At 45.0% G+C, this 17,805-nt stretch overlaps 1 protein-coding gene across 1 annotated transcript in view; it reads left to right on the top strand.

Moving 5' to 3' along the window:
- The window catches only part of Znf365 (zinc finger protein 365), a 24,022-nt gene extending 11,938 nt beyond the window's left edge, over nt 1–12,084 (top strand). Inside the window, exons 3-5 of the mRNA XM_031347978.1 lie at nt 3,970–4,150; nt 10,346–10,383; nt 11,297–12,084. Coding sequence (XP_031203838.1) covers nt 3,970–4,150; nt 10,346–10,383; nt 11,297–11,558 — 481 coding nt within the window. The 3' untranslated portion in view covers nt 11,559–12,084. The remainder of the gene's footprint in view (nt 1–3,969; nt 4,151–10,345; nt 10,384–11,296) is intronic.
- Nucleotides 12,085–17,805: the final 5,721 nt, after the last annotated feature.

The raw sequence follows: 17,805 nt of genomic DNA, 5'->3' as shown, positions 1-17,805 counted from the left end.
CCCCCCCCCCCCCGTGGTTAATCTTGATGGTCAACTCGACGGGATTTAGAGTCACCATGGAAACAAATCTCCCAGCACATCTGTCAGGGATTATCTCCATTAGGGTAGTTGAGTGGAAAGATCCACGTGCATTGTGGGCAGCAGCATTCTATGGCGTGGGGTCCTGAGCTAAAGAAAAAGGAAAAACTGAACTGGGTACTGGCCTGCATCCCTCTCTGCTTCCTAAGCTCTGGACGCCATGGTCCAGCTGCTTCAAGCTCCTGACTCAGTGAGTTCCCCACCGAGGCATGACATCCTCTGGGACATCTTCTGACACAGCAAGGCCAGTAACTAATACGCTTCCCCGGACTCAATGATTTTATGATGAAATGGGTAAGCTGCCCAACTGGTCTCCTGACAGGGTTTCCAAGGGTTCAGTGGGAGTGTACAATCCTTTGTCACTTACAGTTAAGAGTGTGGGGATGGTTTCTGCAGGGAGACCCCGAGGTTACAGATAGCATTAAGACAGGGGACTAGGGAGAGGCTCTGGCTGAGAGAACAGCTTGTCACACGTGTGAGTCTGGCTGGGTGCTGGAATGCAGGAAGTCAGAAAGATAAATGGTCTTTGATAGCAAGCTGGAATAGGTGATAGGGGCCATGCGGTGTCTCTCCTTAATAATGTTCAACGGATACATGCAGACTGTGAATATCACACATGACATATTAATGTTCACTTCTGTCAGTTTGTTTACCCACGCTGTGTGTATGGGTGCATGTGTGTGTGCGAGCACATGTATGTGTGATATATGTGTATATATGTGTGTGCATGAGTGTGTGTGGTGTCTCTGTGTGTGTGTGGTGTGTCTGTGTGTATGAGTGTTTGTACATGTGTGTGTAGTATTTGTGTGTGTGCATTTGTGTGGGGTATGTCTGTCTGTGATGTCTGTGTGTGTGTGCATGTGTGTGTGTGTGTGATGTCTGTGCATGCATGTGTGTGCATGTGTCTGTAGTGTCTCTGTGTGTGTGCATTTGTTTGGGGTATGTCTGCGATGTCTGTGTGTGTGTATATGTGTGATGTCTGTGTATCCATGTGTGTGCATGTGTATATGGTGTGTGTGGGGTGTGGTGTGTGTGTATGGTGCGTGTGTATGGTGTGTGTGTAGTGTGTCTAATGTGTGTGCACATGTGTGTGTATGGTGTGTGTGTGATGTGTGCATGTGTGTGTATGAATGTGTGTGTGATATGTCTCTGTATGTGCATGTGTGTGTAGTGTCTGTGTGTGTGTGCATGTGTGGGATATGTCTGTCTGTGGTGTCTGTGTGTGTGTGCATGTGTGTGTGTGATGTCTGTGCATGCATGTGTGGGCATGTATGTATGGTGTGTGTGGGGTGTGGTGTGTGTGGTGTGATGTGTGTGTGTGTATGTGTGTGTGTTTTAATTCAGAAGTCAGCCTAGGGTGGCATGCCAATGGTCCCTTTGGATCCCTTTGTCTGTCTCTCTCCACATCCGCAGTGCTGGGATTATAACCTGGAGGCCACCACACCAAGGTGTTTTTATCCCTTGAGCCATCTCCTAACTCTGCACCTATCACTGTCTAAATTTGCTTCTAGGCGTGCCGATCACATGACAGTGCATTTTGATTTTTTCCCCAAGGTTAGCTCATCTCAGAAGAGGTGATTCAGGAGTTGTCGAGAGGGCTTGGCAAGTTAAAGGTATTTGTTATCAAGCCTGAAGATCAGAGCTTGAACCCCAGAATTCATGTGGTAGGAAGAGAGAACTCAGTCCTGCGAGTTGTCTTCTGACTTCCACATAGGCAGTGTGGCATGTACGTGCATGTTTGTGAGAATGCACATGTACACACACACACACACACACACACACACACGCAGTAAATAAATAAAAACAATAATAAATAAAAGTAACGTTATTCAGCTTGCAGAGTTTATGGGCATCCTATAAATGAGTGAACAGATGTGTAAGCAAATATTTCTTCTCACTAAAGTTTTAGCTGCATAGAAAGGGCTTGCCCCTCTGTGCCTCCTTTGGCTGTGTTGATTTCCAAATGCCTTTGAGTCCTGTGGATGAATCAGTGTCTCGGAGCTGCAGATCACTCTGCATAGTGATGAAGTTTCAATGTCAATTTCTTACACTGTAACTGGCATTTCTCCCCCTTTTTAGAATCAAATGTTACCTTTAATAGGCATATTTTCCATAAAATCTTGGATTTAATAGTATTTTACTCTTCTTCCTAAGGAGTAAGTGATAAAGATGGGACAGGAAGTGACTTAGGAGTAAGTAGTTAAAGAGATTTATTTCCCCCCATACCCTGGCTGAATTTCACTAAGATTGGCCCTCATGTTTGCATCTGGCCTTTGGGAGCTTCGCGCAGTGTTCTGACTCAGCAAGACAAGAATCTAAATTATAGCCACGAACGCATGTTTCACTGTCCTGTGAGACTACGTCATGTTCTCCTTCTTAGTCATGAGTCTTGACGTTGGATATTCAGGATCTACCGCTTATCATGTCTGCCTTAGCCACCACACAAAACGCTCTGTTAGCCCAAACCACAGATCTTATGAAAACTATCTCCCTCAGAACAATTTAGTGAGAAGAGGGACATTGTTTTTAAAGATTTCACACATACGGTTTACTTGTAAATTTTTTTATCCGTTTATTGCTGCCTGTGTGGGTGGGTGTGGATGTCGGAGTGGAGGTCAAAGGACAATTTTTGGGACCTGGTAGTCTCCTATTTTTGTTGGTTCTGGAGACCAAATTCAAGTTGCAGGCTCATGCTGCCAGCTTTCTTACTCACAGAGCCTGCTCATCCACCCTAGGAATACTAACTGCGGGCTTCACAGAGCCCAGCTGAGCTTTTAGTAGCTCCACATTCAGGGTGGTACAAATGTATTGTTTGGGGGGACATTAGATAAAAAAATATGGAGGTCACACAGAGACCCAGTGAGACGGCTAAGGAGTGTTTGAATCCCCTTCGCAGACAACAGCTGGTGATACCAGGCCGAACCTTAGCAACAACTGGTAGTTTCTAAAAGAGTATATGTGTGGGATCTGAAGCCAGAACATGAACATTTCGTTGTTCTCTTATATGGAGCTCCATGGTTCAGCTGGGTACCTTCAGCAAGTGTTCGATGGTTTAGAGTAAATAGATGTAGCTATAGATACAGTGTGCTTAGCTTCCTACATTTTGTTGTTTTGGTTTCGAGGCAGAATCTCATGTAGTCCAGGCTGGCCCTGAACTCACTAGGCAGCTGAGGATGACTTTGAACTTTGAATCCCCCACCTCTCAAGGGCTGAGCTTAACAGACACGCACCACCATGCTCAATTGTATATGGCTCTAGGGAATCATATGCACACACAGAGACACGCCAAGGCTTCTCCCATGCTAGGATAACAATGTAGCAACTGAACTACAGCCTCAGCGCTAACCTTTAGACTTCCCTACCCAGAAATCCCCTACCATTCCTTCGGGAGATAAAGATGTGGCTCACGGTGGTTCTCATTGGTCTCTCACGTCATTTTCCGTACGTCCGGGATCTCCGTGGTGACCTAGGAGCCTCCCAGCTCCTTGCCTGTGCGCACATCCTCGAAAAGGCTTAGACCCATCTGCATGTCTCAGGTGTACCCGGTTTACGATTCCCAGGTGTCTCCCTGGCTTTGTCCTCGGGGCTTCCTCCAAGCATCTCCATCTAAAAAGGTTGATCTTGACATTGCTTTCTGAAATCTCACCGCCCCACCGCCGGACATCACTTTGGTCATCTTGTACCTAGTTTCAATGTTGTTAACTCCTGACAGAATGCATTTATGTTGATATTCTACCATGACTGCCTTGGTCAGCATGCAGTCTCGTCCCTCTGGCTAAGGCTATGGCTGTCAGGATGCTGGGTGGGTGGGTGGCTGGCTGGTTGGCTAGAGACTCACCATGGTGCTCAGTGAATGACTCCCTTTGTCATTCTGTGTCTTTGTCCTTGCAGAGAAGTGGTCACGTTCAACCATTTCCTGGAAGCAGCGGCTGAGAAGGAGGTCCAAGGAAAAGCGAGGCTCCAGGACTTTATTGAGAACCTGCTGCAACGGGTGGAACTAGCCGAGAAGCAGTTGGAGTATTATCAAAGCCAGCAGCCCTCCGGTTTCAGCCATGTCACTAGTGAGCACGTGGTGAGTCCCCAGCCAGCCATCCACCAGCCCTAAGGCGCCCTGAATACAGTCAGAATGGACCTAGACAGAGCTAGGACAGAAGCCAAGGGAGCTGTGTGACTCACAGGGGCTTCCTGGGCGTCATGTGAAGTCCCTGGCCAGACCATGCCTTTTTCTGACCATGGTTACCAAGGCTTCAGGGAGGAACCTGAGTCTTATCAGCTTGTTTTTGACCTCCATTCCAAGCAGAATTGGTAGACAGAATTTTTTTTATACTTGTAAAACAACAAAGTTGGAAATATCTGCATTCTGGCCTTAGTTTTCACAGAGGCCAGAAGGTACCCAGGTTTGAAGGTCTTCAAGATGATATTCTATTCTAAGGATTATCATTTCAAGATAGCAAAAGCCAACCATGGACATATACACTCGGCCTTCCTTCAGTGGAGCCAAACACTCGTCCAATGCTGCTCACAGTGAAACTTTCTTAGAGTGGATATTCAAAAAGAACCCACGGCGGGTGTTAGATTTTGGTTACTATTTCACACAGGGGCTTCTGGGGCTTAAGCCAGCTGCCAGCCTAGATGAAGCCCCCCCACCCCCCACCCCCGGCTGTGTTTCATGATCCAGGGTCTTGTTAAGTGGCTTGCTCGATCAGGACTCCCTGGCTTCTGAAGGGCAGTAAGATGTCTAATCAGTGTTTAGGCAGGGTGAGTGGATGGTCAGATCTTTCTGCCACACAGTTCCATCTTAGAGGAATGGAGAGATAAATAGAAAATAAAACAAAATAAAACCAGCTATCACCTGTGCTCTCTGCGTCAATCATAGATGGACTAAGGAGATGAGTCTGTATGTGAGGTTTCAATACTATACTCCAGACCTGCTGGTATGCCCTGGTATGCCCTATGCTTCTTTTCTGGGAGGTGCCTGTGCACTTTGTGTCATCCTCCTGTGGCAGAAACATCACCCTCAAGTGTCTATGTTAGGGTTTGACTGCTGTGAACAGACACCGTGACCAAAGCAACTCTTAAAAAAGAACACTTAATTGGGGCTGGCTCACAGGTTCAGAGGTTCAGTCCATGATCATCAAGGCAGGAGCATGGCAGCGTCCAGGCAGGCATGGTGTAGGAGGAGCTGAGAGTTCTGCACCTTCATCTGAAGGCTGCTAGGAGAAGACTGGCTTCTAGGCAGCTAGGACTAGGGGTATTAAAGCCACGCCCACAGTGACACATCTACCACCCACTCCAACAAGGCCACACCCACTCCAGCAAGGCCACACCCACTCCAACAGGGCCACACCTCCTAATAGCGCCACTCCCTGGGCCAAGCATATTTAAGCCATCACACCAAGCTGACTCCGCTGTTGTTTTTTTTTTTTTTCTCGGAAGATCCCAAGAATGTCCCATTTTAGCTAGTTCTGGAATGTCCTCTCTTGGCTAGCAGTGAAGAAGGGACACCCTGAGCCCTCTCTGGCCATCTTCTTGCCTCATCCCGTCCCCACGGGATGAGGTTGTGTCTTGAGATCACGGAGCACAGAGGTGAGGTGAAAAGGCTTCCCTCTAGAGCCCTCTTAGCTTGCTTCTTGCGGAGCTGAGCCTTTCTGGCTCTGCTACTCTTCCGGTAAGTGAAGCGAGTAAGCCCAGTGCTCTGGAATGAATGCCTTTCAGCTTCCTGAGTTGCCAACTGGTAAGTGACTGAGGTCTCGGAGTCCCGAGGCTGTAAGGCAGTATTAGCCTTGTCAGTGTGTAGGTGGGTAAGTCACCCAGACACAGCCGTAAGTGAAACCGTGCGTTGTGCCGACGGGGTCTTAGCATAGAGCACAGTAGAAGGCAGGGAGGAAGCAAGGAGGCCAGAAGTGTCCCCTCTTTTTTATTATTCCCGTCCTCGTGTCCTTTGCTCAGCTTGCGTTCCCCAAGCTTGAACGTTGATCTTTGAAGAGTCTTAGCAATAACTCCCTCATATGTATTTAATCTTGTAATCAAACGTTAAGTGACATCCCACCACTTCTGGTCAGATAGACGTATGTGGAACGCACGCGCTATGTACGTTAGCGATTTGTCTTGGCTCCGCCCAAAAGTTGCCTAGCAACACCCAGGTACAAGCCTGGCTTACTATAAAAGGACTGGTTGCTCTCTCTCTCTCCTCTGCCTCTACTCCCTTCACAACCCCCCCTCCATGCCGCCCCAAATAAACTTCATTTTATACTATATCTGTCATATGGCTGGTACCTCAGGGGGATACCTCAGCATGGGCCTGCTAAGGCACTCCCTTCCATCACATCATACGGAGGTTTACAAAACATATCAATGTATGTAAATACTCACTCACACAGCTATGTACACATGTAAACATGTGCATATTCACATGATACACATAAATACTGACACACATAAACTGCACAGCAAATATATATATATACAAACATATATATACAAACATATATATACAAACATATATATACAAACATATATATACAAATATATATATACATATATACAAGGCACCCAGACAAATTCCTTCACCCATGGTAGGAAATTTTAAATATTTATGTTTGTCTCTTTTCTGGCTCAGTCACATGATCTGCCTTCAGCCAGCTGGGCTCAACCAAAGGAAGCACTGGCTAATCCAAATGATGCTCAGTGCAGTGGAGGTTGTAATGAGCAATTTAGAAATGAGAGCTGAGTGGCAGGCGTGATCAGGCAGTAATGAGAGGATCGGCCTAATCGAAGTAGATTGGAGCTCTGGCCTTGGACAGGCCCAGAGTACAGAGTGATTTCAGAAGGGATTAGGTATTGGTAGTTTATCCTCTTGCTTTGTATTTTCCCTAATTCTTCCTTGGGTCAAGTTGGGCAGTCTGCAGACTCTACAATGGGAGTATAGGTGCTCCCTCTCCCTCCCCCCTTCCTTTCCTTCTCTCTCTGTCAGTCTCTCTTTCACTCCCTCTTCCTCCTTCCCCTTTCCTTCCCCTCCTCTCCCCCTCCATCGTAGTCATATGCACCCGTCTATAAAATAAGGAGCCTTGTCTTTGATATGATCAGAGAGCTATGTCTGTTCTCTCACACTCTCTGCCAATATGGAGACAGAATCGCTTGGATGTTTTTAGAAAGAAGAACTTCGAATCAGCTATGTGGCCCAGCGTAGTGTGTTACAGAGCGCCGCCATCTTTTACCCAGGCCTCTGGGCTCACCCAGAACCACACAGAGCAAGCGGACATCCTGCTCGAGTGTCCCGGGTCTCATCTCTCTCTTGTCAGCACCTCCATATCCCTCCGCCAGAGTGATCAGGGTAAAATCACTCAGTCTCTCCCACCGTCCAGTCCACACTGCAGGCTGCACACTGAAGATCCAGTGCTCTCTCGCTGCCCGCTCCCTTTTCCCTAGAACGGGCACTCGAGAGGGAAGGGCAATCCTCACATCGCTAAGTGAGCTGCCTCTTCCAGAAGCTGACTGTTAGCACTGTGTCCTTCTGGGGACGCTTTGCACCCCCCCCTTCACCTTTTGTGCCTTTTCTGAAACAACGCTTGGCTTTCTGTATTTTTCCCTGAATCCCCTTGAGCATTTGTGTTCTTTTTTTTTTTTTCCACCTGGCTGACTTCTAAAAATATAGGATGCTTACTCAGATATTTTATCTTTGAGCTCTGAAAAAAAAATGCTGTCAAATTAGACACAAAGTGACCTAATATCCCATCTGCCAAAAAATAAAAAATAAAAAATACATGCTCTGAATCACTCCGATAGAGGCTTGCAAAACAGCTCAGATAGTCTAGCTTTAAGTACTGCATTCATTGCCTCCTGTAACTCACTTAACACATATTTATTGAGGGCACAGTGCTTATGAGGCTCCGATGCCAGGAGCAAGGCAAAGTCCTTTTTCTCTTGTGCAGAGGGAACAGCAAGCAAATCAGTAATGGTGTTTTTTTTTTTTTGCGTGGTAACTTCTGTAAAGATGGAGGAAGACGAATATGTTTGAGGTGTTCAGGGAGGGGCGCTGCCTTGGGGCGAGGGACCAAAAGATCTCTAGACTTCTACTTTGTCCAGGATAACAGCTCTTTGGGAAATTGGAAGCAGGATGTTCTAGCCAAGGACAGTGTGGCACGGATGGAAGGAACAAGCCTGGCGTGGTTGAGTGGTAGGAGGCAATGCCAGAGAGTTGCAGATCGCAAGAGGAAAAGTTTAGGTCTCTTCCAGGTGCGGTGCGTAGGGAAGCCATGGAAGGCTTCGAGGACAGAAGAGCATCTGAAGGAGAGATGGTCGGAGCCTATTATGATAGGAGGTGAGAGGAGGTGGCTGAGAGGGAGCAGCAGAGGAGGAGAGGGTATCGCCTGCCTCTCTGACATTTCTAAGAGACACAGTCTCACAACCAAATCCCCTTTCCTCAGGCTCTTACAATTTTTCTATCCTTTTTCTGCACGGTTTCCGGGAGTCTCTTCTCCCCGGCCCCATTATGATGATGATGATGATGATGATGATGATGATGATGATGATGATGATGATGATTTTTGAGACTCTCTTGGTATAGCTCTGGCTGTTCTGGAAGTATCTAGACCAGGCTGACTTCAAACTCCCAGAGATCTGCCAGCCTCTGCCTCCTGAGTGCTGGGATTGAAGGCGTGCGCTACCTAGATCTGCCTGGCCAGCTCCGTTATTTTTAAACGATGCTATAATAGCTACTTATGCACCTTATTAAGTACTGAAAGCAATTTAATGATGAGATTTAGACTTGCAGGTGTGCCCAGCCCATGGCCAGATTGTAGTTGAGTATCTCTGGGAATGCAGTCTCTCTGTGAATTATAAACTTTACTTAAAACAATTGGGGGTTTTGTGCATGGATGATTTCTGCAACTCGAGTTTGCTAGAGTGAAGTTTGCAGACGACAGCGTCATGTGGCCCTGTCAAAAGTTTCAGTGCATCTTTTAGGTTGTCCGGGGTGGGGCTATGCAGGCCATGCTCAAATACTATAGCACTGTATGTAAGGGACTTGTGTATTCATGGCTCTTGGTGTCCTGAGTCGATGCGGGACCCAATCCTCCACTGAAACAAAGCATGTCATAATTCCCCTGGTCCAAACTCCAAGCAGGCCATTCCCTGACATTTTCTTCACTGTTTATTGGCTGAACCTGCTTAAAGATGTGACCTGACGTCACATGCTTAAGGGAGGGTGGGAAGCTACGGCTGGCGATACCCCGGGCTTCCTCTGTAAATGGAATTGAGGACATCTGGATCACAATATGATAATCATCAATTTACATTCCCAATGAAGGCACTCTGAGCCCTGCCACCAAGTACCGGCAGATATTTTTATGGCATGGTACTTGAAACAGACATCATCTCGATGGTAGATGGCCATGGGGATGCTTGTGGGCTTGGTCTTCATATGGTCTCATTTTAGAAATGATATATTTAGGAAATAACATTTGATGCTCATTTCCTCTTAGTTGGTACCCTGTGACTAGCTACAGCTGTACTAAATCAACTGCAAATACAGCCAGATCCTGAGAAATAATGATACATTGTGTCAGGTTTTAAAAAACATGGGGTTTTTTTTTTTCCTCCCCAACCCTGACTTATTGGGAAGCTTTTTGATTTTTCTTTATCAAGTTTTGAGATATTCTGATACAAGCTTCTTAGAAAACTGAGAACAGGTGTCCAGCGATGCTTACTGAGCAAACCAATCTGGGACACCCTTGTTCTCTGACGCAATGGATGGCTCCCTAGGTAATGCCCCTGACCACTTGCCTTAATGAGAATGCAGTGTCTTTAAACAAGATCGAGTTTGAAAAACCGTGTCCAGGCGCTGGAGAGATCAATCAGCAGGTAAAGCGCTCACTGTGCAAGCTTGAAGACCTGAGCTCAGGTCCTCAGGACCAACATACAAAGTTGTACATGTCCATGTGTGCATGGTTGTGGGTACCTCTCCCCACCAGCACTGCAGGAGACAGGCAGATGATCCCTGGAACTTCCTGGCCACTAGCCTAACAGTTAGCTCCATATGCAGGGCGAGACTGTGCTTTGAGATAATAGCTTGGAGATCAATAGAGGAATATGCCCAGTGTCTTTCTCTAGCTGCTTCACGTGCTTGCTGGGGTAAGTGCGCTCCCATACTGAATACTCCATTTAGCCCTTCCCCTCCCTCACCCACGGTCCAACACATATCCATACATGAGTCACATATAGCCTAGCTCTCTTAAACTAATGCTTTCTCCTGTTTATTTCCCATCAGCTCACAGACATCTCATCGAACAGGAAGCCCAGATGCCTGTACGTATGCCTCTCTTATTCATGAGCCATCGGATAATGTTTACGTTGGGTGTCTTCTAACTGCATTTGATGAGATATCTATAAGTGGATTTTTAAGCCTGTTGTGTTTGATAAGATAGCAATGCATGGATTTTTTTAAAGGCTTAAGTGAACATTCACCTGCATGCTGGTGCCACTTTTAAATAACAGCTGATCTGTGAGTGGTCCTATAGCAATGCTCGAGCGATGGTCCTAGGATATTGTCTACTGTAACTTTATCTTACTAATATATGATATATGTGTGCATTTTATATATGTGTATATGTGTATGTGTGTGTTTCAATATCTCACACACATATATGATATATAGTATATATGTTTATATATTACACACATATTATACATATGGTATATAGTATACTAATGTATAGATATATATGTCTTTTATATATGAATATGTCTATGTCACACATATATTATACATGATATATAGTATGTATGTTTATATGTTACAAAAATATTATACATGTGCTATATAGCATTATTATTGCTCTACCTGCATTATCTATATGTCACATACTTTAAAGTATATATATATATACACATATATATATATATATATGTATATAAAACATCTTTTGCTGAGTCTTCTCGCGCTCACCTGAAGAGTTAAGGGCTGGGTTCATCCTGCATCCGTATCATCCTGGTAGCATTGACTTTTTCTGTGCCTGTGTCATCACTGGTCATAGCGCTAGTAATATCTCTTTTGGATTTAGCACGACACAGTCCCAGGGACTGTCATGAATTGAAATTCTAGTATCCGAGGCGTATCTGTGTGGGAGCATGGTCGCCAGGGTGGGCAGGAGTAATTAGTTGTTTTTCTTTGAGCAAGCCTCTCGTTCTCTCTGTGTGTTCCTCTTCCCGACCCCTACAGAAGCCGAGGGCACCAGCATTCTGTTTGCAGCCATCCTGAGCTGAGGGCCCATTTCCATCTGAAGGGCAGAAGCTACTTGAAGAAAGCCAAGGATGAGCGAGCCGGGCTGCAGCCTGCCAAGGCCATTCACGAACAGGCTGAGTCTCCTAGAGAATTCTTCAGGCCAGCCAAGAAAGGGGAGCACCTAGGCCTGAGCCGGAAAGGGAACTTCAGACCCAAAATGGCTAAAAAGAAGCCTACAGCAATCGTGAACATCATCTAGGGCTTGGGTGGCTCCCAAGCATCACCACGGGGCTTAGAGGATAGTGTTCCAGGGCCCAACAGGGTTGTCCTTTTGGACATGTGGCTGTAGGAAGACATAGCGGAGATGCAGGGTTACTCTGATTAACCAGAATTGAACACAGCTGGTCTCAGTAAGCCAAGATTTTATTTTGACCTCCTTTAGGTGCGAGCAAGAGAAATTACGGAAAAAAAAAATAGTGAAGTAAAACTTGAAGCACTTGCATTGTATAGTTCTGGTAAACACAAACCTGTAACTTCTGAAATAATTGGCCGTGTCTTTCACAGACCTGGCACCCGGGGTCCCTCTCCCCAGTGCCCATCAGTACGTGGGCCGCACAAGATGACAGACTCTGGTATCCGCTGCTCTCAGACTTATGAGGCAAGGAATGTGACTGTGAAGTTCTTCTCCTTTAAAGAAAAAATATTATTTTTGATGTTCTGAGACAGGGCCTTGCTATGCTATGTAGCCCTGGCTGGCTTGGAGCTTCATATATATACACCAGGCTAGCTTTGAACTTGCAGCAGTCCTCCTGCCTCTGCCTCCTGAGTGCTGGAAGTACAGGTGTGCGCCACCACACCCAACTGGGAGTGTAAAGTTCTTATCAAGAGCAGTGAAATAAAAGGCTTTGGTTGTTTGTGGGTAAATCCCCTTCGATACATTAGAAAGTCTCTAAGGTAAAGGTTCGCTCCTGTTACCCTTGAGTACTCTGGTTAATCAAGACTTTAATCTCCAGGCGGGCTACAGGATGCATTCAGTTAGACCTCAGTTCTCTTTGCCAGGTGGCTTTTGGGGTTGTTTGCTTCACATCTGGGTCCTTCATGCACCCCCTCCTGCCTTCTTTGGCTAAGCACGCTGCACCCTCAAGAGCTGTCTATCTGGCGTCTGCAGGGATAGCTGCTAAAACCCTTGGGGTCCGCGGCATCTTTGATGTGGTGCCCAAGTGCTCGATGTGCTGGGCGGGGGGGCGCATTCAGTGTACCATGGCCATGCTGTGGGTAGCCCAACGCTCTACTTCCACCCGCTTCTCTGGAAGGACCACCGGCTTGCTACTGGTTACCTGTGAGCATGCTCTCTGCTAACTTCTATCCGGAAGCTCACTTTGCCTCCTGTTGCTTCTATGGCTGGTGTACGCATTCCTCCCACTCAGCCACACACCTGGGGTGTTCGTTGTGCCGCGCATTCTATTGTAATTTCAGACGAAAAAGAATGCATGTGGAATATGACCTGTGACACTGCTCTTCCCCAAGTGGCATTGTTCCTATTTAAAAAGAAAGAGAAAAAGAAAAAGAAAAACTTTCAGGAATCTCCTGGTTTAAAATTTTCTTCCAGAAGGAATTTTTATATTTTTCCTTAAATTGAGTAACACCATCAGGTCTCTGGAGTGTATTTGTGTTGACATCCTTCCTAAAACAGGAATAATGTTGTCCATAAGTATATACATATATATATATTACATACACTATAAATATATATGTCAAGCATATGAATAGTTTATTTTTAAATACTCATGGAGAAAGTGTGTGTTTGCGGTGGGTGGCTTTAAAACTATAGAGCTTTGTTTCTGTAAATCAAATTCCTTTAAGAATTGAGACTGTAACGTACCTAACACTAGTAGAATTCCTGTTATTGCAACAAGCATCTGATTAGCATACTACATTAAAATAGATAATAAATAAGCAGTTCCTTGGGATGACAATAAATTGAAAAGGAGAACTCATCGTTTTCAGATACTTTGAACCTGCTCTTGTGGAGGAGAAGTTGCAGTTTGAGTCTTCACTGACTTCCGGCCTTGAGTCTTCACTGACTTCAGGCCTAGGGGGACAGATCGCCATCTGGTGTGCAGGCAGATTCCAAGTAGGGAAAGAAATAGCTGCATATCGTGTCACTGTTGAGGCTGATAATTGTGAAAACTGTAATGTTATTATTTATTTGGATAAGAAATTACCGCCATAGTTATTTATTATTGATGTTTATATCGTGGTTGGGCTTTAGCTCTTGTCCACACTGAAATGTGACTTGCTGATTGTGTCGCATGCTCCCCGTCCTGTAGTGTGTGCGAAGGCAGCGACAACGCCTCGGTTTTGACGATTTGTTTCCTCTTTTATTTCAAAGTCAGTCATTTTTGGTGTTTCTTTAACAAACCTAGAAGGAAGGGCAGCCCTCTTTGACGGTGGTCCATGTTCATCTTTGGAAAGCACTATGATAATGCATCTACTCTGTATACACTACTCAAGACAAATAGTTTTAAGACGGACTTACTAAATTTAACAAACCTCTTTTGAGTTTCAACTGGCTTCTGACCTCCAGAGAAGGAAATAAATTAAGTACAACAGACTCCCTAGAGACATAAATCTGCTGTTGAAGCATGGGAGCTGGGTTAAGGGAAGGATCACTCACATACACCATGGCCAAGTTCCATTTATATGTCATCTACACACACACACACACACACACACACACACACACACACACATGCACACGTCCCCTCAGGCAATCAACCTTAGATTTGAAGCAGTGACTTTTTAAATAAATTACCAAAGTTTCTGGGAAACTATAATCAAGGATTAACTGAAGTATAAATTGAATTTTATTATGTATTTTGTTAGGGGAAAAAGATCTTCATTTGAACTGTTGGGTCATGCCCCCATCACCTCCCCAAACTAATAACAGATTCTTATGTGTAAGTGCGGCCTGCTTGGACACTGTATTCCAGTATGCTGCAGGGCCAGTCAAATGTATAGATGATAGAATATTTCTGTGCCCAGAATGAAAAAAAGAGAAAGTTTTTAGATTATGAAATACGATGATAATAAAGCTATATTTCTGACTAACATGTTGGTCTGTTCCTTCTACGGCAAGTGTGTTTGGAAAGTCACATTTATTGTTCCACAAACAACGAACAAAACTAGGCTTAACAAATGAACCGTTCATTCTGTGTATAATGAGCATGACCTTGTACACCGATCAGCCTTCAGGAAAACTGGCTCGTTTATTTTCATACATTCTAATACCTATATCTAAATATTTTTAACATATGTTCACACCAAGGGAGGCTCATTAAAAGCCCTCTCTGGCACCTTCCCCGTCTTCCTCGATGGCTATGTGTAATTTTCCCAACACTTGAGTTTTATCTTGTCAACTTCTAGCAAAACCCATAAACAGATGTCATAGCATACCCACCCCAGCCTGTGTCTGCTACACATCCTTGCTGCTGTACTAAGAACAGATTGCAGAGAGCAGAACCATTCAACTGCTGGTCTTCTATGAAGCCTGGAACTATGGGAACTCAGTGAACTCCAGTTGTTTCCATGCTATTGGTGAGATGGCCTTGCTCTGCTCCCAATACTTAACTAGTATTAGGTTGATGGGTTTTTGTTACAAGTCTAAAAACTAGCATGATATTCATGGTTATCCCTGGCATTTGAAAATGTGAGTCTCGGTGTCTTGAATTCCAGGGATGGCATGCATATGCAATCCTGAACCTGAGGCGTGGAGAGATTTCAAATACTGATGTTAAAAATTGGATTCCTCTAGAGGACTTACTCCCTCACCACGGGGTCTGTCAATCACATCCATTTCATTCTGTCAGGTAATCACGTGTTTTGTCTCATTTGCAGAAGCTAAGGGAAAATGGGAAGGCATGGGAGTAAAAGAGAGATGCCAAGAGATGTACAAAGGAATGGGGAGAGAGAATAATAAAAAATTATCGAGGCGTTGAGATGATCCAAGTACTCTGTACGCACATAAATGATACAAAATACCCAACATTTTATCTACACATTAAGTCTGTAATCCCAGTACTTAGCAGGTGGAGGCAGGAGGATCAAGAATTCAAGGTCATCCTCAGACACACAGCAAGTTCAAGGCCAACTCTGGGGAGATGTGAGAGTCTATATGAACAGAGGGAAAGAAAGAAGGAAGATGGAAAGGAAAGGAGGGAGGGAAGAATAAAGAAAAAGACCCTTTGTATAATTAATATATACTAATAAAGAATGAAAAAGAAAAACAGATGCCTCTAACACTGAATATCCACAGAGCACACAATGAACTTGCCACTGTGCACAACGCACAACAAAACCCAAATTAAACATTTAGGCCTTTAAATAATAAATTTTAGAGGTGGCACAAACCTTGGCGACTTTGTGTTAGTGTTTCTTAGCTAGGGCCATGCACCCCAAGAGAAAACACTGACAAACTTACTTTTTTCAAAACATAATAGGTGATGAACGAATTGTTGGGAAAATGAAACAGACACAGGCTGTCAGACATGGTTTTTTTTAATCGGGTTCTTTTCAGTGGCACTAAGGTAGTAGTCAACTTTTACAATCTGTGTCTTGTGTCAACTACTTAACTAAATAACGACTTACCCTGACTTACTATAATCCATAGGTAGCTGTTGCCCAGGACAGAAAGGACTACTCAGGAGAGGAACTTAATCTATGGGCAGGCTGGATTCTGCCACCCGGTAATGGGAACACCGATAACTTTTGCATACATGGTGGCAGGTACCCAGAATGGAACATGAGAACTGATCTTGTGACAAGAAGGGATATGATGGCTGTCTTCAAGTATTTCAAGAGTGACATGGAGAATGACCATCCTTGTGGCTGTAAAAGATGTTACTGGAGTCAGTGGAAGGTTATTATAAAGAATCAGAGGTCAGACCATTACATAATAAAAATGTTGAAAGTGCAACAAGGAAAAGGTTTAATTGGGAACAAGTGAGCTCCCTGCATCAGCAGCTCTTTATGAGAGGTATGACTTTGTGCTAGCATTTAGGCTGGATATTTCTAAGGTGGCCCTGGGTTTCTATGATACCCCATATAGATACTGCATTAATGTAAATGTTGACCTCCCCCCACCCCACCCTGTAAAGCAAGCATAGAGGTGATTCGGCAAATCGATTTGAAAGATTTTATTTTACTGGTCTATGCTTTGTGAAGTTTTCTGTAAGCCACGTCTGCATTTACCCTTCCGGAGTCCTTGGGAGAAGCGTAGGGATAATGGAAGCACAGCGTGCTTTCCCATTGGCAGGTGGAGAGATGGTGGTTGGAGAAATGAGCGGTGCGAGTTTGGCATGGTTGCTTCGGGGTGCTGGGGGTCTTGCTTGGCTGAGTGTGGATCTGATGTTTTCAGAGAAGGTTCCCTTTTTGTTACAACATGGTTCCTGAAGGCAAGCCAACAGCTTCATCTGGTGCTCCGTTGAGTCAACAGCAGTCCTTTTCCAGCGCTGGGGAGAACTTGGCGACGTTGGACTTAGTGAGACACAATGGATATGTGGCATTTCGAGCTCCAATGTCTTGCTGTCCCTACCCCCCCCCCTTCTCTTCCAGGCTGTGTTGGCTGTACGCCAGCATTTGTCTCTGTTATGAAGATAACTACAAAGGTGACTTTATCATGTTTTCCAGTAAAATTGCGGCCTCTAATGGTTTACAGAAGTTTCTAGGGCTTGGGAATGAAAGCCAGACGATGTCAGTCTGACTGTGATAATAGACTGATATGGGAGGAAACTCAAGGTTGGCCTCTGGTCTCCAAGGTCAGATGTTCACACTTTCCCACCCCTTGTGACATACTTCTTCCAGGTCAGCCCACTGCCTCCATTTCCAGATCTTCCATAAATAACATTACCATCTGGGGACTAAGCACTCAAATCGTGAGCCTACAGAGGTCTTTATATATTCAAGCCATAAAATTCTGGCCTCTGCCCCTAAAGACTGGTGCCCTTTCTATAATAGAAAATGCCGTTAGTCCAAGTTCTAAAAGCTACCAAATTTCTCCTGATACTTACATCTAACTTTTATGTAATAAAAAGGAAGTTACATGTATTCAGCATAATGTGGTACAGAGTGTCTGAACTGGGGCATAGAAAGGAGAGATGGGAACTGTATTAGTCAGTTTGCTAATGCTGTGAAGAGACATCATGAGCAAGACAACTCTTACAAGAGGGAACATTTAATTGGGGGTTTGCTTACAGTTTCAGAGGCTTACTCTGTTATCATGGCAGGGAGCATGGCAGCATGCATGGCAGGTATTGGAGCTGGAAAAGTACCTGAGAGCTATATCCTGATCCACAGGTAGGCAGGCAACAGGCAGAGAAATTGGGCCTGACACGGGTCTTTAGAAACATCAAAGTCCACCCCCAGCGACCTACTTTCTCCAACGAGGCCACACCTCCTAATCCTTCTAATCCTTTCGAACAGTTCCACTCCCTGGTGACTAAGCATTC

This window comes from Mastomys coucha, unplaced genomic scaffold, assembly GCF_008632895.1.
Source record: "Mastomys coucha isolate ucsf_1 unplaced genomic scaffold, UCSF_Mcou_1 pScaffold3, whole genome shotgun sequence".
NCBI lineage: Eukaryota > Metazoa > Chordata > Mammalia > Rodentia > Muridae > Mastomys > Mastomys coucha.
The sequence above is the reverse complement of the archived record's forward strand: the minus strand, read 5'-3'. Positions and strand labels throughout refer to the sequence as shown.